The sequence below is a fragment of the Rhinopithecus bieti genome, unplaced genomic scaffold (assembly GCF_001698545.2).
Source record: "Rhinopithecus bieti isolate Rb0 unplaced genomic scaffold, ASM169854v2 scaffold_66136, whole genome shotgun sequence".
Classification (NCBI taxonomy): Eukaryota; Metazoa; Chordata; class Mammalia; order Primates; family Cercopithecidae; genus Rhinopithecus; species Rhinopithecus bieti.
Genome location: NW_016825124.1, coordinates 96,812 through 124,246, shown reverse-complemented (window position 1 = coordinate 124,246; position 27,435 = coordinate 96,812). Strand labels below are relative to the sequence as shown.

Below are 27,435 nucleotides of genomic sequence, written 5' to 3'. Positions count from 1 at the left end.
AAAACAGCCAGAAGTGGGTACACAGGATATCTTTGCATTTTTCTTACAACTGCATGTGGATCTATAATGATCTCAAGATGAAAAGTTTAATAATTTTAAAAGGGAAGCTAGAGAAAAGACATATCCTAAAAGTGAGCCATAGTTAGATTGACCATTGCTTTCTCTAATGTAACAGTAGAAGTCAGAAGACAGTAGAAAGATATCTCCAATATGCTAGAAGAAAATGACTGCCAACCTGAATTTCATACCGAGTAAAAATAACCTTTAAGAATAAAGGTGAAAGAATGCCTCTATGAGAAGGAGAGTTCTGGTTAGCAGTGAAAAGATATAGAGGCAAAGACACCCAATAAATACTTGTTGAGTCCCTACTACATGCTGCTAAAGTGAGCTCACATTTTAACTGGGGGGCAGAAAATAAGTAAATGCATGTATAATTTAATTCAGATAGTAATACATGTGTGTCCCAGGCAGAGGTGTCTGCAAAGAAACAGCCGCATTTTGCATTCAATGGCAGCAACAGAGATGTGCTCATGCAAATTCTTGGCCAGATTTTGGAAGCCTACTTGGACCTATGACCCCAAACCTTCTTTTCCAACACTTAGTGGTGATATTTTGACCAACCTAATAGCCCTTCTGTTGATTTCTTTCTGTGTGACTTTCACTGAAACGTACCTACAGAAAAGAGCATGTTTCCAAGTGTACAAGGTCAGTGAATATTCCAAACTGAGTGCACCTTTGTAACCATCACACCCTTATCCCTCATCATGTCTTTTTGGTTCCTCTGCTACCAAAGGTTAACCACTGTCTGGACACCAACACCATAGATTTTTTTTTTTTTTTTTTTGCCTGTTTCTGAATTTTATATAAATTCTGTATTTTAATACAGCACATACTCAGTACATACTCTCAGACTTTTTTTTTTCTTTTTTTTTCTCTTTTTTTTTTTTTGAGACAGGGTCTCACTTTGTCACCCAGGCATGATCTTAGCTCACTGTAGCCTTGACCTCCTGAGCTCAAGCAGTCTTCCTGCCTCAGCCCCCCAGGTAGCTGGGTCTACAGGCATGCACCACCATGCCTGGCTAATTATTGTGCTTTTTTGTAGAGATGAGGGTTCACTATGTTGCCCAGGCTGGTCTCCAACTCCTGAGCTCAAGCAATCACCCTGCCTCTGCCTCCCAAAGTGCTGGGATTACAGTGGGATTACAGGCATGAGCCACCACACCCGGCCATTCTCTGGCTTCTTTACTTAATAGTATGCCTCTGAGATACATTCATGTTACTGTGTCTATTGGTGGTTTGTTCTTTTTCATTGTCATGTATTTCATTGTATGACTATGCTTGTATCAATTTGTTTATCCATTCTGTTTGAATGAACAGCAGAGTCATTTCCACTATTCTAAAAGGATAATTTATAAGTTATAAATGATTTCTTTGTTAAAAAAAGAATTAATGTAAAATAAAAACATGTTAGACCAAAAAATTGGCACTAGCATATTCAAGAAAAACAAAGTTCTAAAGGATGTATTTTAAATAGTTGGAAAATTATTCCAGATGGAAAGTCAGAAATGCAAGAAGAAAAAGAGAATAAGTATGTGGATAATTCTAAATGAACATTATATAAAACCAAAAATAGTGTTTTGTGAGGCTTTAAAACATATAGAAATAAAATATGTGATAACAAAGGCATTGAAGTCAGGAGTGTGGTAACTGGAGCTAATATATTTCACTGGCTTTATATTGTCATAGAAGAGGGTAAAAGTATTGATTAATAGTCAACTTTGGTAAACTAAGCATGGATGTTGTAATTTTAGGGTAATCAGTAGAAAAGTGGAAATAGACTATATAACTTTTTTTTTTTTTGAGACGGTCTCGCTCTGTTGCCCAGGTTGGAGTGCAGTGGCGCTATCTCGGCTCACTGCAACCTCCGCCTCTTGGGTTCAAGTGATTCTTCTGCCTCAGCCTCAAGTAGCTAGGATTACAGGCACACGCCAGCATGCCTGGCTAATTTTTGTATTTTTAGTAGAGATGGGGTCTCACCATATTGGCCAGGCTGGTCTTGAACTCCTGACCTCACGTGATCCACCTGCCTTAGCCTCCCAAATTGCTGGGGTTACAGACATGAGCCACCATGCCTGGCCATAACATCTAAATTAATAAGAGAAAAGTGAAATCCTAAAATAGTGAATCCAAAGGCGGGGTGGGGGAAGGGAGAGAAAAAGCAAGCAAGTCAAATTGAAAGCAGAAAGCAAAATAGTCAATTTAAATCTAGTAAATCAGTAATCATGTTAAATGTAATTAGATTACATATTTAAGTTGAAGGATAAAGTTTGTCAGATTGGACAAAATCCAACTGTTACCATTCATAAGAGACATATCTAAAACATAAGGATATAAAAAATTGGAATTAAAAGTTCAATAAAAAGATATCGTGTAAATACTGACCAAAAGAAAGCTGGGGTAGTTTTTGGATAAAAGAGAAAATGGACTTTATGATGAAAAGCTTTACTGAATTAAAGAGTGTGAGCATTTTATTATAATAAAAGGTTCAGTTCACCAAGGGAATATGCCCTATTGGCACATTCTGTGGCCCAGCAATCCCCTCCTCAGGTGGGTACCATAGCAAAGCCTCTAAGGACACAGAGAAGCTAAATGAAACTAAGCTTCAGGCATGCATGCAAATGAGGTCTAGAAAAGCAAGGAAGCTGTCACCATAAAAGTCAGGGTAAGGTTCAGGAGATGTAGGGGGAAGGGTCGTGGTGGAGAGGCCTTCTGCAGTGCTGGCGGCGTTGGGGACACCATGGGGGCGTTCACCTTACGTGTAACGTTTCGTGGTCATCAGATCCCTCTTTCCTAATTATGTTGTTTGATTTACAAAATTGTTGATAGTGTTTATTTGGTGGTAGGATTATGGTCCACTTTTACTTTCCTTACCATGCTCTTCTATTTTTAAAAATCTTAAGTAAATATTTGAAAACATGACTGTTCTTGTTCTAAAAGGCAATAATAATATGTTTTTATCTGAGAGAAAATGCAAAAGATTCGCTTATGAAATGTGTGATCTGTTGAAAGTGACATTGTCCTCTGTCACCTTCAATTCACCCAGGTTAACTTTGAGGAATTTAAGGAAGGTTTTGTGGCTGTGTTGTCATCAAATGCTGATGTTCGCCCCTCAGATGAAGACAGTAGTTCTTTGGAATCAGGTAAGAGGATTTAATCCTATTGGCCATATTTTATTTTCATTATTTGTTTGTTAACTTTTGGAGTGTGATATTCTAATGAAAGAATTCAGCAGTTCTGAAAACTGAATTCTACCTTACTTTCTGTCACCCACAAGGTATATGGACTTGGAAAAAACACTTGATTTTTTTTCTTCCTTTGTTTATTTGTGAAATGGTGTCATATAATAATGCGTACTGTGCCCGCCGTGGATGATGACACTGCACTGTGCTGATGTAAGTGATCAGAATCCTGTTACAGGGACAGGGCTGCTGGGACACAGGCTACGTCCCTAAGTGGAAGTGGCATCCTTGGGGAAAGCCACCTGGCCTTGGTTTCAGCCTCAAGGTGCCAGGATGGTAACAGGCTGTGGGCGAGGTCAGCGGGAGAGCTGCCAGGCCTGGAGTGTTGAGGTCGTGGTGGCCTGCTTCTTGGTTGCAGATGGCCCCATGTCAGGAGGGTGTGAAATGGGGGTGGCTCTTTCCCTTTTGCAGGGGTGCTGTGTTTGTAGTATTGATTGGTGTGTCACAGAGGGAGCGCTTCCCTCGTGTCTCACAGCAGGATGTCCTGGTCAGGAGGGGTGTGTGGCAGTAGATAAGGCTGTCACAGGGTTTGGGGCAGAGGACGGGAAAGCGGAAGGGACCAGGCTCACACAGAGGTTTTCTGTGTGAGCATATGGCATTGAGCTTTGTGTATGTTTACAAAGAGTCCAATTAACCCTCATGGAAATCCTGTGGCATTACTTACCATACCAGTTATTCAGATGAGGAACTGAGGCCCCAGGTGAGAAGAGAAGTTGGCTTGAGTTCCTTCCTCCCCTGAAAATGGATTTTTCTTTTCTACCACATGACCAGGCTGCAAATTTTCCAAATTTTCACACTTTGCTTCCCTTTTAAATATAAATTTTAGTTGCAGATCATCTCTTTGCTCATGAATATAAGCATATGCTGTTAGAAGTAGCCAGGGCACATCTTGAATGCCTTGCTGCTTAGAAATTTCTTCCACCAGATACTCTAAATCATTTCTCTCAAGTTCAAAGTTTCACAGATCTCTAGGGCAGAGGCAAAATGCCACTAGGCTCTTTGCTAAAGCATAGCAAGTGTGACCTTTTTCCAGTTCCCAGTATGCTCCTTATCTCCATTTGAGACTGCTGCAGTCAGGACTTCATTGTCCATATCACTATTAGCATTTTGGTCACATCAGTTTAACATGTCTCTAGAAGGTTACAAACTTTCCCACATATTCCTGTCTTCTTCTAAGCCCTCCAAACTGTCCCGACTTCTGCCTGTTATCCAATTCCAAAGCTGCTTCCACATTTTCATGTATCTTTGTAGCAATGCTCCGCTCCTGGTGCCAATTTTCTGTATTAGTCTGTTTTCACATTGCTATAAGGAACTACCTGAGACTCGGTAATTTATTTTTAAAGAAGAGTTTTAATTGACTCACAGTTCCTCAGACTGTGTAGGAGGCCTGGCTGGGGATGCCTCAGGAAATACACAATCATGGCAGAAGGTGAAGGGGAAGCAGGCATGTCTTACATGAATGGAGAAGGAGGAAGAGAGAGCAGGGGAAGGTGCTACACACTTTTAAACAACCAGATCTCATGAGAACTCACTATCATGAGAACAGCAATTGGGAAATCCACCTGCGTGATCCAATCACCTCCCACCAGACCCCTCCTCCAACGCTGACAATTACAATTTGACATGAGATTTGGGTGGAGACACAGATCCAAACCATATTAACCTCCCATATGCTCAGACCGTTCTGGTGAGAGTGTGCTAGGCCAGTCCTTGATGGTGCCTGCTGTCTTGGAGTGATTGTTAATCAGGCCCATGATGACTCTGTCCCAGTGGGGTGAGAGATATTCTGGTCGCCCTGCGTTATTGTCAGCTGCCTGAAATGTCAGTTGACATTTAGCGTGTTCAGTCACGTTACTGAGAGTCAGGTGTATATGTTCTTGGATTTTTGGAGGTTTTGTTGGTCCTTTGCATAGATAGCTAGATTTCCTATTAGTTTTTCATTACATAAAAGCAAAATATGCTTGAAAAAGTGTACATAGCAGATAGAGTTTAGGGGAAAGTCCTCCTCTCCCCACCCTTGCTTTCTCAGTCTCCCAACCAAGGTCGTAGAATTGCCGTTGTTCACTGTTTCTCGGGTCTTTCCAGATGCTTCTATGTGCAGAGCAGTGCGTGTTTGGGAGGCGCACTCAGTGCTGAGTGTGCATCTTCTCAGAGCGTATCTGCTGGCCTGCACGGGCCCATAACTGCTATAAAGGACCCCCTCCAAATTTCCTGTTTTCTTTCCAGCTGCCTCCAGTGCCATCCCTCCAAAGTATGTGAATGGTTCTAAGTGGTACGGCCGTCGGAGCCGGCCCGAGCTATGTGACACTGCCACAGAAGCCAGACATGTGCCCGAGCAGCAAACCCAGGCCAGCCTGAAAAGTCAGCTCTGGCGCTCAGCGTCTCTGGAGAGCGTGGAGGTGGGTCAGGCCCCTCTCCCACCCCAGCTGCCCAGTGTTGGGAATAACAAATGCTTCCTTTCATCCCTGTTTGTAGCACGTGATCACAAGATGTAGGGAGGACAGGGCACTCTCAGGCACCTTGAGTCACCAGAAGCTTGGTCACTTTGGGGAATGCCATTTCATTTAAATTGGGTCTGGTTGTCTTCAGGACAGTCCTGGCCACAGGATTCTCTCCTGAATTGGTGCAATAGAGAATTCGTGCATCAATCCTTTGTGTACAATATCTCTTTTTCCCCGATACCACCACCAACTCTAGAAGGCAATGTTTATGGCTTCGTGGGAGTGAAGGGTCAACGTGCAAGAGTAGAAAAGGGAAGATGCCTTTTTGAAACAGCCTGGAGGTCAGGAGTGTGAGTGTGTCAACCCCCAGCCCTACCTATCTTGAGCACTTAGTAATACTGAGGCCCAGCACTTACAACTGGCCTGTATGAGCCAATGCCTCCTGGGGCCTTGGAAGTTGCCTCCCTGTCCCCCAGGCTCCCTGGGTCATTTGCTGCAGGTGGCTGGTATGCAGGGGTCACGCAGTGAGAGGGGGATGGGCCCAGGAGATGGCTGCCAGAGTCTCGTGGGGCTTCATGTTAAGAAATATGTCCATGGGGCAGGTCCGCAGCTTGTAAGTTAATCATGGACTGGGTCGAACCATTTTCAAGGATTCCAAAAGGTTCCTGGTTCCCGCTCTCTGTACCGTCAGCTTCTGCCAGGTGGGTCTCCATCAGGAGCACCTCCTTCTTAGGTCGGGGCCCCAGGTGGACTTGTTTACCATTTGTCTTCACCATTTGTGGAGGCAAAGAGGAAAAACAACCAAAATATATTTAAATCTTAGAGTCTCTTTTCTCAGGGGCATGTGACATCTAGGCGATGCCAGTAAATCCAGAATATTCCTTTTTCGTTCTGTTTTAAAAATTTGGGCCTCAGGGATGGAGAGATAGTGAATCTGCTCCTTGTGGTGGATCTTCATTGGTGCCATTCTGCTTCTTAAATCATCTCTAATTCCCAAAACCTGAACATGGGGAAAGCCGCCTTTAGGGTTGTCAGTGCAGTTGAACTCAAAAAATGGGGTTGAGTATTTATCACCAACTCACAGATTCTCCCCAGTCAGAGCCAGTGCCAGCTTTGAAGCATACAGAGTCTTGGTCACCAGGCATCCATTCCACAGTCAGTTGTGGGGACACACAACACCCGGACAAAAGCAGACTTTGACTCTGGTTGGCTGACGCAGTGACTGCAGCACGAGGTTTTTACTTAAGTCGCACATTTCTTGATGGCCCTGGCTCTTGTCTTGGGTGCAGGTTTGCGAAGGCTGCTGGGGTGTGAGGTGATGACCAGGTGCTGTGCTATCCCGAGCCCTTGAAGGGATACAGAAACCTGCTCTCTCACCTTGCGACTGTTTGCTGAACTGATGTGGTTGATGAGGGAAAGGTGCAGAGAGGTGTGTTGCAAGCGTCATATGGAGAGTGTGTCCTGAGACTGAATGATTGACTGTGGCTGCAGGGCTGGCTTCTTTCAAGTGCTGGGTCTGAAGCCATCACCATCATCACCATGCAGAGGGGGACAGGCTTCTCTGCTGCTAGGACACAAGTGTTTGATTGTATTTGCAGGGTCAACTGTTGACGAATGGGTTTATGTTGAGGAGCCCGAGCGTGCGGAACAAGGCGTGTCCCCTGTCTCCCTGGCCCAGCCCCTCGCTGCTGCTAGGCGGGGCTCACCTGGGGCTGCTAGCTGGCATGCAGGGCAGCCCCAAGGTGGGGGTGGGCTTCTCCTCTGAGGGATTGACTCCATACTCAGCCATCTGCCGCTTCCCCAAACATCCTGCTCTCTTTGTTCCCGGTGCTCCGTCCCCAGCAGCACCCCCTGGAACTCACAGCCTTCTCTCTGCATCTTTCTGCAGAGTCTCAAGTCAGATGAAGAGGCCGACAGCACTAAAGAATCTCAGAATGAGTTATTCGAAGCACAAGGTAAAGCCTCAGCCTCGCATTTGGTGCTCTCTGGCTTTGCCCAGAGCTTTGAAAGCTGAAGAGCCGGGTCACTGGGCAGTACACACCACAAGTTTAATTTCCTGGGAAATGCGTGGGGTTGTGTCCCGCTGGATTCCTCCTTCTCCAGGAGTGGTCAGAATGTCATCATCTCAGCAGTGAGGCTGACACTCAGTCCTCATCCTCCCAAGGTCAGACCCTGGGGCAGAGGCCCGTGGCCGAGGGAGCAGTGTGGTTCGTCACACTTTATGGTCTGCAAGTACTGATGTGACCCTAGCTGGCAGGTATGGACCTGTGGTTTCAGGCAGGAGGGCCTTGCTTGGCCCCGTCACCTCAGACTGCCCCTATACCTCCTTTCTGGCACGCTGGGTTAGATACAGCCTCTCCCCTGCTGTGCAGGGGCATTGTTAGCACCCGTCAGGGTTTCATCTGTACCACAAAGGGAGTGTAATACCTGGTCCTGGAGCTTAAAGCCTTACGTAGCAGCCGGAAGGCCAGCAGCTGGGACACAGAAGCAAATCACAGGGTGCAGCTCACAGCGCTGTGCAGTGTGCAGGGGAGGTTCACCATCTGTGCTGCCGTGGTGCCCTCTGCAAGATCTGGCATTTTGGGAAGAGAAGCTACATGCAGGGGCATGATCGAGACTTCAGCTCCCTCACCACGTTTCTGGAGTGACATGCATTACATGTGTTGTGGGGACAGAAAGCTAGACAAAAAAACTTCCCAGTGGATCCCCCTGGGGAGAGGAACAAAGGCTCTGGGAGAGGAGGACTTCTTTTTAATTTTAATTATCTTGTGCTTGCCTATAATACTTCCTTGACATTAAAAGCAAACAAAATATTAATTGTGATTCCTAGAGTATTTTGGATAGAAAAGACCAACACCTATGCAAACAATGCAAAAACAGAAGACTCCGTAGAAGTGACTGCTGACTTACCTGATGCCTGCAGGAGTGAAGAAAGGGGCCCCACAGAGAGGTGGGTGTGAGAGGATCAGCGTGGTGGCCAGACGCTGAGCTCTGAGGAACTACCCAGGTGTGAAGCTGGCAACCTGGCTAACCCTTGCAGCAGGCTTGGCATAATCCGAGCATCCCTCCTCTCAGAGCAGCCTGGGGCTCGGGTGAAGTCTTGCTGAGCTTGGTAACAAGAGCTGAGGTTCACACCAGGCTCTTATGATCACAGCACAAGCTTTTACATCGCTGCTGCAGAGCTCCGAGGAGCAGGGCTGCAGTGCTCAAGGAAGGATTGGAGAAGGTGAGAGACATAGGATGGACTCCATTGCATCTAGGGCCTCTGTTGGGACACTTGAAGGCTGGGTTTGAAATCATATGAAGCGTCACTGATGCGTCTGGGCTGGAGGAGCTCAGCTGAGGACAGCCTCGGAGGGGTTGCAGCAGGCCTCAGCGTGGCTGGGCTTCCTTACAGCATGGTGGCTCTGGGTAGTCAACTGCCTCACCTGGTGGCTCAGGGCCCTAAGGACACGTTGTCCCAAAAACAGGGCTGGGATTTCCTCACTGAGTTCAGGCCAGCCTCAAAGTCACAAAGCATCCCTTCCACCACGTTCTATTGATCAAAGCTGTCACAAGGCTACCAGATTCAAGGAGAAGGGACACAGACCTGAAGCGAAGAGTGTCAAGGAAATTTGAAGCCACATTTCCAAACTGCCTCACATGGGCAGGCTGAAAGCAAGAAGGAAGGCAAAGAGGGGAGAAGTTAGAACAGGGGGGGTGTCATGTGCTTCAGGAAACAGGAAGGCTGGAGGCATTGATGGATGTGTAGGGAGCAAACTGCAGGATCCTTAGCAGCCAGGCATGTAAGGTGCAGGTATAGGGGAGTGCAGGCCGCTGCCATGGCCTTTGAGGAGGCATTGATGGGAGGAGCTAGTATTTCAGGGTGCAGGGATGCAGGTGACTGGGGAGGAGAAGCTGGAGCCCGGCTGAACGCTGAGAGCCCTCTTCAGGCTGCCAGCGCCCCCTGTCTCCCCCTGTTGCAGAAGGATCAGGGTGGCAGCGTTGGGTGTGTCCCCTTGCAGGAGGCATGAGGCCATCCCAGGAAGTCATCAGGCTGCAGGCTGCACTGGATCCCGCCGGTGAGGCGTGGGCAGGGTCAGTGGCTCCCAGTCAGTGCCCTGTACCCCAGGAACCCCCAACCCCAGACAAGGTGCCCTGCCATTCTCTGCCCTGGGCTGGGCTGCAGGCCAGGCAGGCCGCTGACCATGCAGGGCAGGGAGTAGCACTGGTCTGTGTTCCTTAGTCCTGTGAGCAGTTTCACTGTCTTTCCAGGCTTTTCCATGTGAGTCAGTGGATGCCCTAATGAGGCCTCCCCACACAGGCGGTCACATGGGCTGACTGTGCAGAAACATATAGCTTGGATAGAGGGCATTGCCCTGGGATTTCTGCCAAAGTAAACAGTTAGCACCCCTTGGACCATGGTCCTTGAATGCCTGGGCCATTTTTTGTTCAACTTTTTTTTTTTTTTTGAGGCAGAGTCTCACTCTGTCGCCCAGGCTGGAGTGCAGTGGCGTGATCTCGGCTCACTGCAAGCTCCGCCTCCCGCGTTCACGCCATTCTCCTGCCTCAGCCTCCGAAGTAGCTGGGACTACAGGCACCTGCCACCACGCCCGGCTAATTTTTGTATTTTAGTAGAGATGGGGTTTCACCGTGTTAGCCAGGATGGTCTTGATCTCCTGACCTCGTGATCCGCCTGCCTCAGCCTCCCAAAGTGCAGGGATTACAGGCTTGAGCCACCGCGCCCAGCCTTTGTTCAACTTTTATCTCAGTAAATGTCAGGGGAACTGACCTGAGCTTCCAGCTGTGGTGCTGAACAAAGCAGGCAGACTCCTATATGCTGAGAAAAGTCAGCCAAGCCACCGTGTCTTCCATCCTTGACTTGATGTCTAGATCTAGGGCAGCGAAGGGAAGGGCTCGCAGGAGGAGGCTGTTTTTCACCCAGTGATTTCAGTGCTCAGCCTGGAGAGCAGGTCGGGGTTCCTTCCAGCAGTTTACAGAAAGCTTTATGCAGGATCAGAGCTGACAGACACTAGTGCGCACACACTCGTGTCAAGCTCAGAGGACTTGCCCGACCTCTTCTGCCAGCCTGAGAAATAACCCAGTATCAGGATTGCTTTCACATTTTTTTCTTGGAGATTTCAGGCACCTTAGGCTGGAAGGCACCTCGGAGGTGGCCTTTTCTTACCCGTCCCTTTCCTCTTGTTTTCCTCAACCCAACCCACAGTGTCATTTGTGAGCACACAGTCTGCCTTCCTTTGGGGGATGGTGGCTTTCCTGTTACCAGCAGGATTATCAGTAATTCATGCCCACATGGCTCATCTACCTGAAGGATCCAGACCGCTGAAGCAGAACTGCAACACTAAAGTCTGTGTTGGGTGGAAGCAGACATGTCCCTGCTCTGGGCTCGGTGGTGTGGACGAGGCATGGAGGAACATGTCTGGCTGGACACATAGCTCACCATGGGAACACGTCTGGCTGGACAGCTGGCTCACCACAGACACTTTCTCTTGGATACCCAGTGTCTGTCCTCATTCTCAAGCTGTTTCCACAGCTTCAAACACATCAAGAAGACAAGTGACTGAAGACAAAGGTTAGGAAAAGTGGCCTTCCACCACCCGAGCCCACTGATGAGTCGTAAAGACACCAGTGCCTCCTGAGTAAGGCGTGGAGGACACAGTGCCACCTGCAGAGCATTTATGCCAAACAAACAAATGAACTTGAGCCTGCAGCCAACCTAGACTTTGATGCTAACTCAGGTTTTCAGGAAAGGTTAAGGATGGAGGAGCTTGTTTGACGACAACACGGGGAAGCAGGCAGATAGATCTGGATGTGGAACATTCCACAGAACAGTGGGCCTGATTTCTTTAAAAAGGCATGGACTGTGGGGATTTGGGAGAGGTGCTTGTGACTGAAAGATGTGAGAGGAATAACAGCCAAGGGCACCCTGAGGAGTTTGGATGCTGGTTCAAACAAATCAACTGTAAGAATATTTTCGAGATGCTTGGGAAAATCCTGTTGATTTTGTTAGGTGTGATGGTGGCATTGTGGTGATGTAAGAATATATATATTTTTTCTAGAGATATGGATCAAATATGTGGGGGAGAAGTAACATGAGATCTGTGATTTCAAATAACCGAGATGGATCCTGACTCATGGTGTTTTGACTCAACGATTTTTCAACTTTGTGATGGTGTGAGGTCGATATGCATTCAGTAGAAGCCGTCCTTCGGTGTCCATGCGACCATTCTGATTCACTTTCAGTACAGTGTTCAGTAGATTACATGAGACATTGAACACATTAGTCTAAAATAGGCTTTGTGTTAGAGGATTTTGCCCCACTGTCGGTTAGTGTGTTCTGAGATGTGTATGGTAGGCCAGGCCCAGCTACGATGTCAGTGGGTTAGGTATATTCAGTACATCTTTGACTTGACGTTTTCAGCTTATTGTGGGGTTATTGGGCTGTAGCTCCATCGTAAGTCGGGGAGCATCTGTACTTCTAAATAGTTCAGCCGTAAGGAAAGCGGGTAGAGAAGAAGCCTGTGGCAGGGTGCTGTCATAGTGGAGCCTGAGTAGCAGGTGCTCTGGGCTTCACTTTACTCTTTGCTCTGTGTAAGTTAGAAAGTTTTCAAAAATTAACTTATTAAAAGACTGGTCTTTTTATTGTACATACAAATAATAGAGTCCTCTCCCTCTTTTTTGTTTTTTTTTTTTTTTGAGACGGAGTCTTCTTCTGTAGCCCAGGCTGGAGTGCAGTGGTGTGATCTCGGCTCACTGCAGTGTCCGCCTTCCTGGGTCCAAGCAATTCTCTGCCTCAGCCTCCCAAGTAGCTGGGATTACAGGCGGCCGCCATCACACCCAGCTAATTTTTGTATTTTTAGTAGAGACGGGTTTTCACCATCTTGGCCAGGCTGGTCTTGAACTCCTGACCTCGTGATCTACCCGCCTCGGTCTCCCAAAGTGCTGGGATTACAGGTGTGAGCCAACGCACCCGGCCCCTCTGCCTCTTTTAAATGCTCTCATGGCTGACCATAGAAGGTTCTCTTCAGAAAGAATTTCCCCATTAGAGGCAGATATTTTCCCCCAACATTTATTTTGAAAATTTGTAAACAGAGTGAAGTGCAAACAACTGTGGCATGAAAACCCATGTACCAACCACCTAATTCCACCTTTGATGCTTTGCAGCTCCCCTTTGTCGGTCCATCCATCCCTCTGTCCATCCATCCATCCCTCTGTTGGTCCGTCCATCCAGCCCTCTATCCGTCGGTCCATCTGATTTCAGAGTCACTGACCAGCATTGCTGTGCTTCCCCTGCATGCTTCAGCCTGGAGCACAGGACTTAACTGTTGCTGGTTTTTCTCCCCAGCCTTATTGAGGTGTGATTGACAAATAAAAATTGTATATATTTTAGGTGTACAGTGATGATCTGAGACATGTGTACATTGTGAAATGATGACCACAGTCCAGCCAGTTAACACATGCATCTCAGGTAGTTATGTGTGTGTGCTGAGAACACTTGAGATAGACTATCTTAGCAAACTTCGAGGAAGCAATCGGGCCGTATTAACTGTAGTCACCGTGCTGTACATTGGGGCTCCAGAAATTACTCATCTTGTAACTGAAAGTGACCCCCCTCAACCAGCATCTCCCCCACCACCCAGCTCTGTAACCACCCTTCTACACCCTGCTCCCGTGAGTTCCTCTTTCCTTAGATCCCACATGTGAGTGAGATCTCGTGGTGTTTGTCTTTCTGTGTCTGCTTATTTCACCTAGCGTTATGTCTTCCACATTCATCCATGCTGTTGCAAAGGGCAGAACGTCCTTCTTTTTAAGGCTGAGTTGTGCTCCATTGTGTATGTATCAGGGTCTAACTGTGACTCCCCCCTTGCTTCAGGACAGCTGCAGACCTGGGATACCGAGGACTTTGGGAGCCCCCAGAAGTCCTGCAGCCCCTCCTTTGACACCCCAGAGAGCCAGATCCGGGGCATGTGGGAAGAGCTGGGGGTGGGCAGCCGCGGGCACCTGAGTGAGCAGGAGCTGGCTGTGGTCTGCCAGAGCATCGGGCTCCGGGGACTCGAGAAAGAGGTGAGGGCACAGCAGGCCACCCGGCCATGTGTTCCTGGCCATGGTCACGGTTTAGTGTTGGGTCTGGAAACCCCTCTACCCTTCAGCCACTAATTTAGGTGCATCACTTTCTAATCTAAAATCCTTTGGTGGCTCTTGGCGTTTCTGCCAAAAGCTAAAAACCCCAGACACGTTTGAAAGCCCATCTCTGATGGAGTTGCCCAGTCCCACCAACTCCCTGCCACGCTCAGGTGTAGCAGGCACTTCCCGTTCCTTCACTCACATCCTTCCTCTGCCTGGATGCCTTTCCCTCTTCACTGTGTGACCAGGTTCCACTGCGCAGCCAAGACAAAACCCCCAAGCCTGTCTGCATTCCCCAGTGGCTATGTTCCATCTCCTCCTGGGTGGGAGGCCAGTCTGCCTTGCTGGAGTTCTTCTCAGCCCTGTGTCCTTGCTGGGCCTCACACTGCAGGACCTGGCCTCGCTCAGCATCCCGCAGGCTCCAGCCCCAGCAGACACTAAATAAGCATTTGTAGAACTGAGAAGTTCAGGTGACACCCACTCACAGTGAAATGGAAACCAAGGCCTGTGGGTTTTGCAAGATAGAGGGAGGGGGTGCCTTGGAAAAATACAGCCCTCATGGTCTACAAAGTTTTGAGGCTGGATAAGACAAGGAAACGGCCCTTGTTGGGTACCTGGAACCAGAGGGAGGGAGGGAGGGAGGCCCCAGTGAGGGCAGCTGGGTGGAGCTCTTATGGGTGGGCCTGAGGTATGAGGGCTTTTGTTTAGGAACTTGAAGACCTGTTTAACAAACTGGATCAAGATGGAGATGGCAAAGTGAGTCTTGAGGAATTCCAGCTTGGCCTCTTCAGTCATGAGCCTGCGCTACTTCTGGAGTCTTCCACTCAAGTTAAACTGAGCAAGCCTTGGTCTCATTACCAGGTAAAATGCAACAGTTAAATCCTGAACCCAGCAACCACTGATGTCACTCTCTGGTGACTAAAACTGCTGACTCCTTCCCTGTCTGTGTCACCACACAACGAGCTGTCCAAGAACTGGACAGGCCATGCACACACGCATGTATGTGGGAGGCCACATGACGTAGATTCTGGAACCACATAGATTTGAGGTGGGTCCAGTATTGCTCTTCCCTGGCTGTGTGTCACTAGGGGAGTTACATTCTCCAAGCCTCACGCTCACATGTAAGCCGGGGGTGGTTTGGGTGTCCACCTCCCGGGGCTACAGAAGGCAGTGCTCAGGTGAGGAATGTGCTGTCAGGTGCCCACCTCCCGGGGCTACAGAAGGCAGTGCTCAGGTGAGTAACGTGGCTGCTCAGGTGCCCACCTCCTGGGGCTACAGAAGGCAGTGCTTAGGTGAGGAACGTGCTGTCAGGTGCCCACTTTCTGGGGCTACAGAATGCAGCGCTTGGGTAAGGAATGTGGCAGTTCCTCAGCCTGTGGTGTGATATGCCCCAGCAAGAAAACTCCCTCCCATCCTCCCCATTGTGGAATAGCAAGGGCAATATTTCTGTGTTAGTCTGTTCTCACATTGCTAAAGGAATACTTGAGACTGGGCAATGTATAAAGAAAAGAGGTTTAGTTAGCTCGCGGTTCTGCAGGCTGTGCAGGAAGCGTGGTGCCAGTGTCTGCTCGGCTGCTTCTGGGGAGACCTCAGGAAGCTTACAATCATGGCAGAAGGTGAAGGGGTGCAGGCAGGTCACATGGCCAGAGCAGGAGCAAGAAAGCAAAGGGAGAGGTGCCACACACTTTTAAGCAACCAGGTCTCATGAGAACTCACTCACTATCACAAGGATAGTACTAAGAGGGATGATGCTAAACCATTTGTGAGAAATCCACCTCCAAGATCCAGTCACTTCCCACCAAGCCCCACCTTCAACATCAGGGATTCTATTTTAATATGAGATTTGAGCGGGAACACAGATCTAAGCCATATCAGTTGCCAGAGGATCCAGTGAGTCTGTCTAGGATTGGTCCTGATAGTGTCCCTTAACCCATGCTCTATCTCTTGCACAAATACTGGGTCTCTCTGCAGTTTGAGGAGACCAGGACATGGCTGCTGAGGGGCTGGATACTTCTTTGCTGCTGCAATTGGTCCTGAATTTGGTGAATGGTGTTGTAGGACCTATAGTGCTATTCTGTACCGGGGGTAGGTATGCCTGAGAATCTAGGTTTCTGACCCTAAAGTCAATGAGGGCCGGGCATGGTGGCTCACGTCTGTAATCCCAGCATTTTGGGAGGCCGAGGCGGGCGGATCATTTGAGGTCAGGAGTTTGAGACTAGCCTGGTTAACATGGTGAAACCCTGTCTCTAGTAAAAATAAAAAAATTAGCCAGGTGTGGTGGTGCACATGTGTAATCCTAGCTACTCAGGAGGCTGAGGTAGGAGAATCGCTTGAACCCAGGAGGCAGAAGTTGCAGTGAGCTGAGATCGCATCATTGCACTCCAGCGTGGGTGACAGAGTGAGACTCCATCTCAAATAAATAAATTAATTTAATTTAATTTAATTTAATTTAAAAACCTAAATAAGTTAGAAACCTGGTGAAAAGAAATCAATGAGGACCCAGCACAGTGGCTCATGCCTATAGTCCCAGCAGTCTGGGAGGCCAAGGTAGGCAGATCACTTGAGCCCAGGAGTTTGAGAGAAGGTGAGACAACATAGTGAGACCCCATCTCAAAGATTTAAAAATTATCTAAGTGCGGTGGCACATGCCTGTGGTCCCAGCTACTTGGGAGGCTGAGCAGGAGGATCACTTGAGTCCAGGAGGTCAAGGCTGCAGTGAGGCTAACATCAGTGAGAACGACAAAGAAGAAACTCAGGAGCCAGCACTGAGGAAAGGGGTCAGGCGGCCATGTAAGGCCAGAATGATCAACATGAGGTCCCACAGGTCGTGCTTAATGTGGGCTGGGGAGATGCCTCCTGAACTGGCTTGCCTTCATTGTCGAACGCCAAATCAACTTGGCCATGAGCCACTCATGCTGCATTCTGAGGGTCTGGGGGTGTGTGCGCCTCTGCCTGGGTCAGCGCACTTCTGCCCTTCCAACCTGCCTTGGGTTTCTTTTCACAGCTGAGGCTTTCCTGGTGCTGGCATGGACTCTCTGGGCCCTTGCCTCTGTGAGGCCAGACTCCCACCTCTGTGAATTCAAGGGTGGAACATCAAAACTCCTTTGTCGTCCCCTCTCCAAGTGATGATGAGTGTGCTGACTGGGGCTGGCCAGTTGGGCCATGTGGGTGCAAGGCCTCAGAGTCCTGGGTGTTGGGGGCCTTGGTTGCATGTCCCGGCTTTCTCACCTGCACAGCCATGTGACCTTGGAGAGGTCATGTGATGGGGCTGCACCTCTGACCTGTCCTCTGAGAGCTGAGGGTCTCATGAGCTATTCCTGTGAGGCCCTCTGAGCACAGGCTGGGGAGGATGGAGAGCACACCAGCAGCACACAGGTATGAGGCTTTGGACGCTGGGCGCAATGGGAGTCTTCCTGATGTGCAGGTCCCAGAGGAGAGCGGCTGCCACACCACCACGACCTCATCCCTCGTGTCCCTGTGCTCCAGCCTGCGCCTCTTCTCCAGCATCGATGATGGTTCTGGCTTCGCTTTTCCTGATCAGGTCCTGGCCATGTGGACCCAAGAGGGGATTCAGAATGGCAGGGAGATCTTGCAGGTTTGGAACTGGGTGATGCCTGAGCTGGACAGGGAACCTGGGGGGCCCGTCTGCTGCAGAGGAGGATGGATGGAGCACCCCAAGCCGGGGACCCAGCAGGGGTTTGTGCTCTGTGCAGAGAATGCCATGCAAGGAAGTCCAGGCAGAAACCTATACCTTTTAATTTTTGCTACTAAAATATAGGACATTATAATTTAAAAGGATAAGAAATAAAATACAAAGATAGTGTGAAAAAGTCAATTTGAAGGTAGCCTTTAGTGGCTTAGACATTTCCCCTGAATGGTGGGCCAAGGAGTTTAGATGAATGGAAAGAAATTGCCTGTTGTAATGTCGATGTCTGTTGGGCACCACTGTCACTGCAGTTACTGATGAGCTCAGAGTGAGCCCGAACTCTCCGGAGCTCCTGCCTGGCTGGTTGAGCTGTTCTCCCCCATGGCGCCCACTTACCCCAGGCCCTTCCCGCCATGGGCCGGGTGTCAGGAGGCGCACCCTTCCCTCCGTGTTCTGCTGGGGCTGCCTGGGAGGGAAGTTGTGGTCCTCGCATGGGACACAGCTCCTCACAGGCTCAGGCTTCCCAGAGGGACGCAGGCCAGCCCTGGAGATTTGGAAGGAGCTCTGCCCTGGCACAATTTGGTGACACCTGTGCAGGGGCAGAGGTGTGCAGGGGCCCAGCATGGGTGAGGAAAGACAGCCTCATGAGGTACAGTGGACTAGACTTATTATTTTCATTACTTTCCATTGTTAAAAGAATGTCAACTGAACAAAACCTATTAAATAAGAAAGCCTACCTGCCCCCCTCCCCCATTCCCTGGATGGGGTGACAGCTGTTGGTATGATGGGCGTCCTGCAGAACTTTTCCCTGGCACATGAGAGATGCATATTATTTATACATTCCGATGAATTTTTTTTTTTTTTTTTTTTTTTTGCAAAATTGGTATCATACCGTTTGTCTTGCAAATTTGTGCAACCCTTCGCTTTTCCTATGAAAAATCTGAGCATTTATATGCATCGATGTCCTCTTGCTGCTGTGCTGGCATTTCTCTAAGGCTGGACTCCTGAAGTTGCACCATGTAACTCTTGGAGGCTCTGTCATATTCCCTCAGAAAATGTCCTGTTGGCACAGACAGACAATACAGGAAGGAGCCCAGACAGCCCTTGAAACAGTCCACCCAACTCCACGGACGAAGACCCTCATAGGCCCCACCTCATCTGTTACCGAGTCCCCCAAGATGGCAAAGCCAGACCTGCACAGCTGGCCTCGCAACTGTCCTGAGAGCCAGAGGCGGAGGCAGGATCACCAAAAATCGCTTGCAGGAAGGGCAGAGAGCACAGGTCTCTCAGTTCCAAGATGCCCAACACCTGACTCCGCAGCTCTGGGAGTTCCCTGGCTGCTGTTGCGCCCTGGCTCTGATGAGTGCATCTTGCCTCTGCCCTTTCAGAACTTATTCTCTTTCCTATTTGTACTAGAGCTGCTGGTGCTGCTCTGCAAAGACAGTGGCTTCTCCCTCACTTCATAATAGATTACTGCCAAATTCTGCCTTGCAACTCAGTATCATTTCTGACCTCAGGCTGCTGTGGCGGCTCTGTCCCTCTACGCCATCCAGTGACGTAGTGGGGAGCATGTGCTTGTGTAGGGACAGCTTTCCAGGCGGCTCCCCAGCCTCTCCCAAGATGCCATTGCTCCTCAGGAGCTGCTGGGAAGTGGGCAGCATGGAAAGTCAGCCCCTACTCCATAGAGGCGGAAAAAGCAGAGGCAGAAAAAGCAAACGTGACAGAACATTAGCTGCCGCTCCCTTGAGCTGAGGGGCTTAGGGTGTGTGTGGCTCTATTTTTTGTTGTTTCAGTAGAATGCCAGCTGTTCTGTGCTTTGAAGTTTGTGAGGTGTATTCTTCACACTTCTGAGGGGAAGAACACTCCGCTCTGGAAAGCTTTTTGGCTCTAAGCCTGAGGGCTGCTGTGGGGACCCTCTCCATCTCTCTACACTCTTCCTGGTGGCATGAGCTGCAGGTCAGGCCTCATCGCAGGGAATCCCAAGGCTCACATCCTTAAAACAGATTATTTCAGAGGGAAAAGGGCCTTGTGCCCTGGCCTCCACAGCAGTCCCCATGAGGGCCTGCAGGGGACTTGCCCCTGCCTGTGTCTGACACTTTGTCCAGGAAGAGGGATTCTGTCTAGCCTGGGCCTATGCACCCCTGAGGCAGAGGCAGGAGGACCAGGCCATTGACAGCCCACCAGAGTTGTGAGAGATGAAGGAGGAGCACCCCTCAAGACGCAGAGACCTTGGCAGACAGGAGGGGCAGGTGCTGCCTGGGACAGTCATGCTGGGCTAGGCCCTGGACCAGGGAGGGAGTAGAGAGATGTCTGCTTGGGGAAGTCCCTCAGCCTCTCCTGCTTACCAGGCTTGCTGCTTCCAGAGCCTGGACTTCAGTGTGGACGAGAAGGTGAACCTTCTGGAGCTGACCTGGGCCCTTGACAACGAGCTCATGACAGTGGACAGTGCCGTCCAGCAGGCAGCCCTGGCCTGCTACCACCAGGAGCTGAGCTACCAGCAGTAAGAGGCCACAGGGGACTGGGGAACGTGGCAGAGTGGCTGGCCAGGTGGGCCTGGTGGGGGATCTGGGACACACAGGATACCAGTTGGCTCTTGTCCACACCAAATGGTCAGTCCTGGGGCAGGGCTCTGCACACCGTCTGTCCCGTGCTCTCTGGTCCCTGAAGCCGGTGCTCACAGAGGGATAGAGTAGAATCTAGCCACAGAGCATAGACAGGTGAATAGCAGCTGCTCATTCATGTGTCTGGGCTGGGTGGGGCCTGAGGACCTGGGCTGTCTGAGTCCACACAATTTAAGGCTTGCTGGCTTTCCTCCCACTTGTTGAGGTGCTTGGGATCTGTATGTTGGGGGCCCCCACTGAGCCCTTTTTATTGAGGTTTCTAAAGGACAGACCTGAGGTCCCGCCTCATCCTGCTGGTGCAGGCACTCACCAGCGCCAGGTGGAGTCCTGCCGCTGCCTCTAGCGCCAGGGGGCTCCCAGACTGGGCTGTCAACAGGAGGAAGAAAAGGTGCTTTTCAAACGTGGTCACAAAGTACCCCATGAGGGGCTGAGAACCCATTCCCTTTTAATTGTGTCTGTTTGCTGTGGCTGACCATTCAGGCCATCCGTCTGCTAAGCAGATTTGCAAAAAGATTGTTGTGTTTTTGTCAATGTTCTGAAGCTGCAGAAAAGATTAACAGAAACCACAATCTCCATCCTAAAGACTGAATTTGTCCACGTGCTGACAGCGGAGCCTCTGGCCTCAGGCAGCTCTACAGATAGAACCAGAGAAAGGCTTGACCAGGTGCCTCCCTTGGCCTTGGGACAGGAAGGGAGAAAAAGCTCCTTCCGTGGGGAAACAGTCACTGGAATAGCAGGTGCCACCAGTGATTTACCCAGTGCCTCAGCCGGGTCAGGGTGGCCACAGAGCTGAGACCACACCCACCCACTGCGTTGTGCTCTGGTTATTCACTGTGTGCTCACTAGGGTGCTGGGATGCCCATGCAGGGCTAACAGGTGGCCAGCCTCCTCCCTGCATTGTGCCCGTTACTGAATTAGGTACTTGTGATCCACACCCAGCTGCCGATGAGAGGGCTCACAGACCAACTCCCATACACCCTGGGGCTACCTAAGCAATGTGGCATGCTGTGGAACTCCAGACTCAGTCTTCCTGGGTTAGAAACCACCAAGAAACTTTCCTTGCCAAGTCATGTGGCCCCTCTCTCTGTGTACACGTCTGGAAAATGGGCATAGCAGTTGTAGAAACTGCCTCAGGAGAGGGCTGGTGGAGCAGCGCCCGCTGTACAGTTGGTGTGCTGGTTTCTATCACTGATGCGGATACGGGGCTCAGAGCCACCTGGCACGGTGGGTCAGGCCAGCAGTGGGATCCCATCTGACCCTGTCTCCTTCCTGTGGCAGAGGGCAGGTGGAGCAGCTGGTGAGGGAGCGTGACAAGGCAAGACAGGACCTGGAGAGGGCCGAGAAGAGGAACCTGGAGTTTGTGAAAGAGATGGATGACTGCCACTCTGCCCTGGAGCAGCTCACCGAGAAGAAAATCAAGTGGGTTCTGGGCCCAGGATTCTTACCCGGGCCTCCCCAGCCCCTTTGAGGGCAGGTAGTGGACACAGGGCTGCCAGGGGCCAGAGCTGCGAGTGTGGCTGAGGGGAGACCCCCCTATTTCACATGAGCCAGGGGGAATCCAGGGGACAAAACCTTGAGAAAGTAGAGCCCTGCTCTTCCGGGGATTGGTGCAGTGCCTGGCCCTGGCTGCGTCCCCGTGGGCTGAGGAGGTCCTGCCTCCTGCCCTTGCTTTGCTGGTCTCTTTCTCACACAAGCCAAGCCTTTCTGCCCCTAGCTGCATGCCTGTGATGCAAGAGGCAGGTGGCTGTGTTGCAAGGGTTGGCAACGGCTTCCTTTTGGCCCAGTAGGTAGAAGGAGCCCAGAGAAGGAACCCAACTCCAGGTATCACAGCTGTAGTGACCCCGGCGTGGGGACAGTTGTGTGGAACAGTGGCTGGATAGACCAGAGAAAAGGATTTCTGATTTTAGTTTTGTTTTTGTTTCTGAGATGGAATCTCCCTCTGTAGCCCAGGCTGGAGTGCAGTGGCGCGATCTTGGCTCACTGCAACCTCCATCTCCCAGGTTCAAGCAGTTCTGCCTCAGCCTCCCAAGGAGCTGGGATTACAGGCGCCCGCCACCACACCCGGCTAATTTTTATATTTTTAGTAGAGATGGGGTTTCACCATGTTGGCTAGGCTGACCAACTCCTGACTTGATCCACCCCCATCGGCCTCCCAAAGTGCTGGGATTACAGGTGTGAGCCACCACGCCTGGCCTTAGATTTCTGATTTGTTTAAGGGTACAACCACCGCACTGCTTCATGAACAGAACATCTGAGGAAATCCCACCCAAGAGGGTGCCCCAGGCTCAGGCAGGGAGAGGGGCTTCTCTATATTATTGGTGGGGCACATGTCTGCCAGGGCTCAGCTGCTGTTCACCTGAAGTTTGCGCATGCCTAGGGGGTCCTCCAGGGGTAGCTCAGGACAGGCTTTCCTGGCTCTGAGTCACAGCTCTTGGGCAGGGTCAGCAAGACATGGCTGGCCTCCCTGCCATTCTCCCTTGTCAGTGGGTCCTCTGCTGGCTCGGGAGGTCTGCCCGAGGCCACAGTCCTGGCCGTGTTGTCCCCACGCCCTTGGGTTCTTGGTCTGCAGGCCGGCCCACCCTGTGCATTGCACAACACAGACACAGCACTCACTGCCATGGCCCTGGTGGCGGTGGCTCAGCTGAGCGTGGCTCACAGAGAAGAGCTATGCACGGTGGAGCCATGTGGTGTGGCACCCTCCAGGGATGCGGGCAGTTTGCCTAGGGTGCTGCAGGGTCCCCAGGGTGAGCCTGCAGATGGGAGCCCGGCCGCTGGCCACATCGCATGTTGGAATTGTGCCAGCTGCACTGTGGGCTGAAGCCTGAAGCTACTTCTCCTTCACCAAAGAAACCCTGAGCATCTTTGTTGTGCAGCTGGGGGTCCAGGGGTTGAGGGGCTACTGATGGGCCCATGGCCTCTGGGGAAGTGATTTTGGTTGGTAAGATGGCTGTGGTGTGTCTCCTGTGTGCACCAGGGGTTGTTGTCTCACTTAACGGCCACTGGGACCAAATAGGCCATTTATTCCCATTGTTCAGCCAAACAAACTGAGTCCTAGAGTAACTCAGAAACTGGCCCAGTCCTGCAGCAGTGAGCGTGGGTGTGTGAAGCTGATGCCCAGGTCTCCCTTCTCCTAGCCTTACACTGTTTCTGGGACAGCCGAAGGCCACTGGTCAGCTTTCTGGGGAGCAAGAATCTCAGGTGGGAGAAGCTTGAGGGCAGAGCCCAGCCACTCTCCTTCAGGCCTCCCAGAGCCAGGCACAGTCCGGGGCCAGCTGTAAGACCAGTGGACCCCCCATCTCCATAACCCATATCCTCAGGGTTTCCACGGATCTGTTCTGGGCAGAAGGGCGTCCCTGCTGCACCTCCTGCAGCCGCCACCTCCATGTGGTTCAGTCCATAGGGGGCGGCTGGGACAGGGTGGGGCCTCACCCCACCTCTGTTTGCCTGCACCTCCCAAGTCCTCTTTCCTTCCAGTGCTGGCTGGGGATGGCCGTACACAGCAGATCCAGATCTACATGCGCCTCTACATGGTGTGAGGAGTTAGTGTGAGTTCGTGGGGCCTGTGGAGTGCAAGGGCATGTGGGGTCCAATGAGGGTGCTGTGAGCATGCATGGGGCCTCAGGTATGTGGGGTGCAGCGGTGGTGTAGTGCGAGTGCGTGGGGCCCATGGGGTGCACTGGCGGTGCAGTGCATGTGTGTGGGGCCCATGGGGTGCACTGGGGGTGCTGTGAGTGTATGTGGAGCCTGTGTGGTGCCATGTGGGTGCTATGAGTGTGCGTGGGGCCTGTGGGGTGCAGTGGGGGTGCTGTGTGCGTGGGGTCCAGTGGGAGGTGCTGTGGCCTGCGGGCCCCCTGGAGTGTACGTTCTTGGTGCCACTGGCTCCTGTGGCTGTGGTGGTGGTGAGAAGCCCCTATCGGACAGTGGTCATTTTCAGGGAAGCTAAAAGTTAAGTCTCCTTTTACCAAACATGAGGAGGTGTCTGGTGAGGCCAAAAACCAGGTACAGGGACAGGTACAGGCAGTGGTTGGGGCCCTTGCCCTCCACGTGGAAGAGCTGGGCCAGGCCTCAAGGCCCGAGTTCCCTGCTCTGAGCATGGAAGGCATTTCATTAGGAAGCTGTATATCCCTGCTCCTGTGGGCAGGAAGAGTCTCTGTGGTCTCCGTCAGCTGAGCTATTCTGGGCCAGCCTTGCAGCGTCATCGTTCCCACCTGGCTGAGGAATTCCTAGAGGAGGGACCAAAAGATGCCCCCCGACCCCTAGGGGAGGTGACCTTGGCTTTGTTGCTTAAGACGTTCTCATAGCTCCCTGCCTTCCAGGGCGCACATGAGGCCAGTTTGGATCTCCACAGAGGAGACAGTTGCTAACATTTAGGAGCTGAAAGTATGTCAGGGAGACCCACGGGGAGCTCCAGGAACTCATTTTCTCTCCCTGGACGCCCCCTCCTTTCTCCTGATGGCTCTATTGTAAGCTCAGTTCGTCTGTCTCTCCCTTTCATCCTGAGTGTCAGGATCCAGCTATCCCTGTTGGTGCCACAGGTATCTTGGTGCTGCCTCTCAGGACCTAAGGGGCTGGGCTCTGACCTCCAACAACCTCTCTCTCCCGAGCACAGCCTCATCCCAGCCTGGCGGTTAGCAGAGCTCCTAGACAAGGGTGCTCCTTGTGAGACACTTGTGTTCAAAGCTGGAAGTAAGTTGACTTTCATACTCAGTTTGAGTAACTGAGAACTGATTTGCTTCTGTCCACACATGTATAGCTTGATTCTCTCCCAACCATTTGGAAAGACTTGTGTGAATTGTCTTTCCCAGGGTTAGAGGATTGGAAACACGAAGGCAGCACCTCTGTCCTTGAACCTGGTGAAGGGATGCATTAGAGGTGCTGAGCTGCAGCCTCAGAACCCACGTGGCCCTGAGAGCTTGGGTTTTATCCCATGAGCAGTGGGAGTTATAAGTAGGTTTCTGTAAGTAGCTTTTATTATTGCATTAGGTTTTCCTTATTATAAACGTAATGAGTGATATATGTTTATTGTACACATTTTAGAAAATACAATTAAAGGAAAGATAAACCCAGAAATCTCACTTTCCAGGGGGTATCACTGTTTACATTTTCTATATGTCTTTCACCTTTTTTTCTATGCACATAATTCTTAAAAAATGATACCATGTTGTGGCAGGGTGCAGTGGCTCACGCCTGTAATCCCAGCACTTTGGGGGGCCGAGGCGGGCAGATCATGAGGTCAGGAGATCGAGACCATCCTGGCTAACATGGTGAAACCCCGTCTCTACTAGAAAATACAAAAAATTAGCTGGGCGTGGTAGCTGGCGCCTGTAGTCCCAGCTACTTGGGAGGCTGAGGCAGGAGAATGGCGTAAACCTGGGTGGTGGAACTTGCAGTGAGTGGCGATTGTGCCACTGCACTCCAGCCTGGGCAGCAGAGCGAGACTCTGTCTCAAAAAAAAAAAAAAATTGGTATCATGTTGTATATGCTTTTCTGATGGCCACAGAGCATCTCACATGGGTCTTTGTGTGGATCTGCTGTAATTTATTTGACCATTTCCCTATTTTTATATATTTCAAAAGTTTTTAAAGAGTAGGCTGATGGGGCTGGGCGCGGTGGCTCACACCTGTAATCTCAGCACTTTGGGAGGCCGAGACGGGCGGATCATGAGGTCAGAAGATCGAGACCATCCTGGCTAACACGGTGAAACCCTGTCTCTACTAAAAAATACAAAAAACTAGCCGGGCGAGGTGGCGGGCACCTGTAGTCCCAGCTACTTGGGAGGAGAACGGCGTGAACCCGGGAGGCGGAGCTTGCAGTGAGCCAAGGTCCGGCCACTGCACTCCACCCTGGGCCACAGAGCGAGACTCCGTATCCAAAAAAAAAAAAAAAAAAGAGTAGGCTGATAGGAAATATATAGCTTTAACACTACCCCAAAAGATTTGTGGAGTATTATATTACTCAGATTATTGTACTTCCTTCATACTCTTCCCTTTAGAGTGTTGTTTCTTTAAAGTTCTGAGCCAAGATTAAAAGCCCGGGCTCTGGGGCCCAGGTGTCTTGGACTTGGTTATGGGCGTCACCAGGCTTCTGCAGAATCGGGGCCTCACTGGTCTTCAGTCTGGGTAGACGTGGTCTGAGAATTCCTGTGAAGCTGCTGTTTCAGAGATGAGACTGAGCGTTGAACACTGTTTTTCCTGCTAATGGAAGTGGTTATTGCAAAAGATGAATGTAGCATCTGAGAAAAAAATGCCCCCCACCTCTTCCTCGGATTGCTTTGGGAATTCACTGTCCATGGGTTTCATGCTGCCTGCCTCTTTGGGAGGGAGGTGATTTTCATGTGCATTTGGTATCAAAAGTCTTTAAAGGGCTGTTGCCTGCCATGTACATCGGGTGGAGGGGCCACCTTGGGACTCAGCCCAGGGAGCTGTGCTCCTCGCTGTGAGGGGGCAGCTGGTGGCATTTGCCATGTGACCCACCAGATCCCCTTGTCTGGGGTCACCTCCACCAGCCCCTGAGGGAGGAGCACCAACCCTCAGATTTGCCTCCCAGCATGGCAGGATGGCCCTGCATGTGCTGAGGACAGGGGCGTTTCTGAGAGGGAGGAGGCTAGGAAGGTGGTGACGTGGGCCTGGGTGGCCCTGAAATGACATGTCTGACATGTGATGTGTGACATGTTACAGGCATCTGGAGCAGGGGTACCGGGAAAGGCTGAGCCTCCTGCGGTCTGAGGTGGAGGCAGAGCGAGAGCTGTTCTGGGAGCAGGCCCACAAGCAGAGGGCCGCGCTAGAGTGGGACATGGGGCGCCTGCAGGCTGAGGAGGCTGGCCTCCGTGAGAAGCTGACCCTGGCCCTGAAGGTAGGGGCATCCCCAGCTCATCCAAGAAGCTGGGGGGAGCCTGAGCGTTCCCCACACCCATGTCATCCTGGCTGAGGATCCAGATCACACCTGCCAGTGCCCTCAAGCTTATGTTTCAGGGCAGGGCCTGAGGGAGCAGGGCCTGAGGTGTCCCACGCGCTGCAGAGCAGAAGGGGTCCTGGCTTGCCAGCAGGACGTTGCCCCTCCTTCCCCGCCACTCCCACTCTCTGCCCTGGGCCAGGTGGACCTGAGGTCAGGGAGGACCAGCATCCACAGCCAGCAGTGCTTCAACCCCAGAAACCAGGAACACCTGTGGGGGCAGCAAAGCGACCAGAACCTAAAGCCCAGCCTGCCTGAGGCTGGGTTTGTGGCCTGGAGCTGATGGGGTTTGATGGGCTTTGGTGAGTGTCTCACACCTGTCACCTGACATTGACTACAGTGAGGCATTGCAG

At 50.9% G+C, this 27,435-nt stretch overlaps 1 protein-coding gene across 7 annotated transcripts in view; it reads left to right on the top strand.

Annotated features, from left to right (window-relative positions):
• NINL (ninein like) overlaps positions 1 to 27,435 on the top strand; it is a 133,998-nt gene that overhangs the window by 70,844 nt on the left and 35,719 nt on the right. For 5 of the 7 annotated variants that reach the window (XM_017862788.1, XM_017862782.1, XM_017862784.1 and 2 more), the window contains 9 exons: positions 3,104 to 3,200; positions 5,526 to 5,698; positions 7,629 to 7,695; positions 13,614 to 13,804; positions 14,573 to 14,725; positions 17,289 to 17,459; positions 19,874 to 20,010; positions 21,410 to 21,550; positions 26,809 to 26,983. In XM_017862788.1, coding sequence (XP_017718277.1) covers positions 3,104 to 3,200; positions 5,526 to 5,698; positions 7,629 to 7,695; positions 13,614 to 13,804; positions 14,573 to 14,725; positions 17,289 to 17,459; positions 19,874 to 20,010; positions 21,410 to 21,550; positions 26,809 to 26,983 — 1,305 coding nt within the window. Of the gene's footprint in view, positions 1 to 3,103; positions 3,201 to 5,525; positions 5,699 to 7,628; positions 7,696 to 8,579; positions 8,691 to 13,613; positions 13,805 to 14,572; positions 14,726 to 17,288; positions 17,460 to 19,873; positions 20,011 to 21,409; positions 21,551 to 26,808; positions 26,984 to 27,435 lie in introns of those variants that run through there. The other 2 variants (XM_017862785.1, XM_017862787.1) reach the window with 2 other exon arrangements.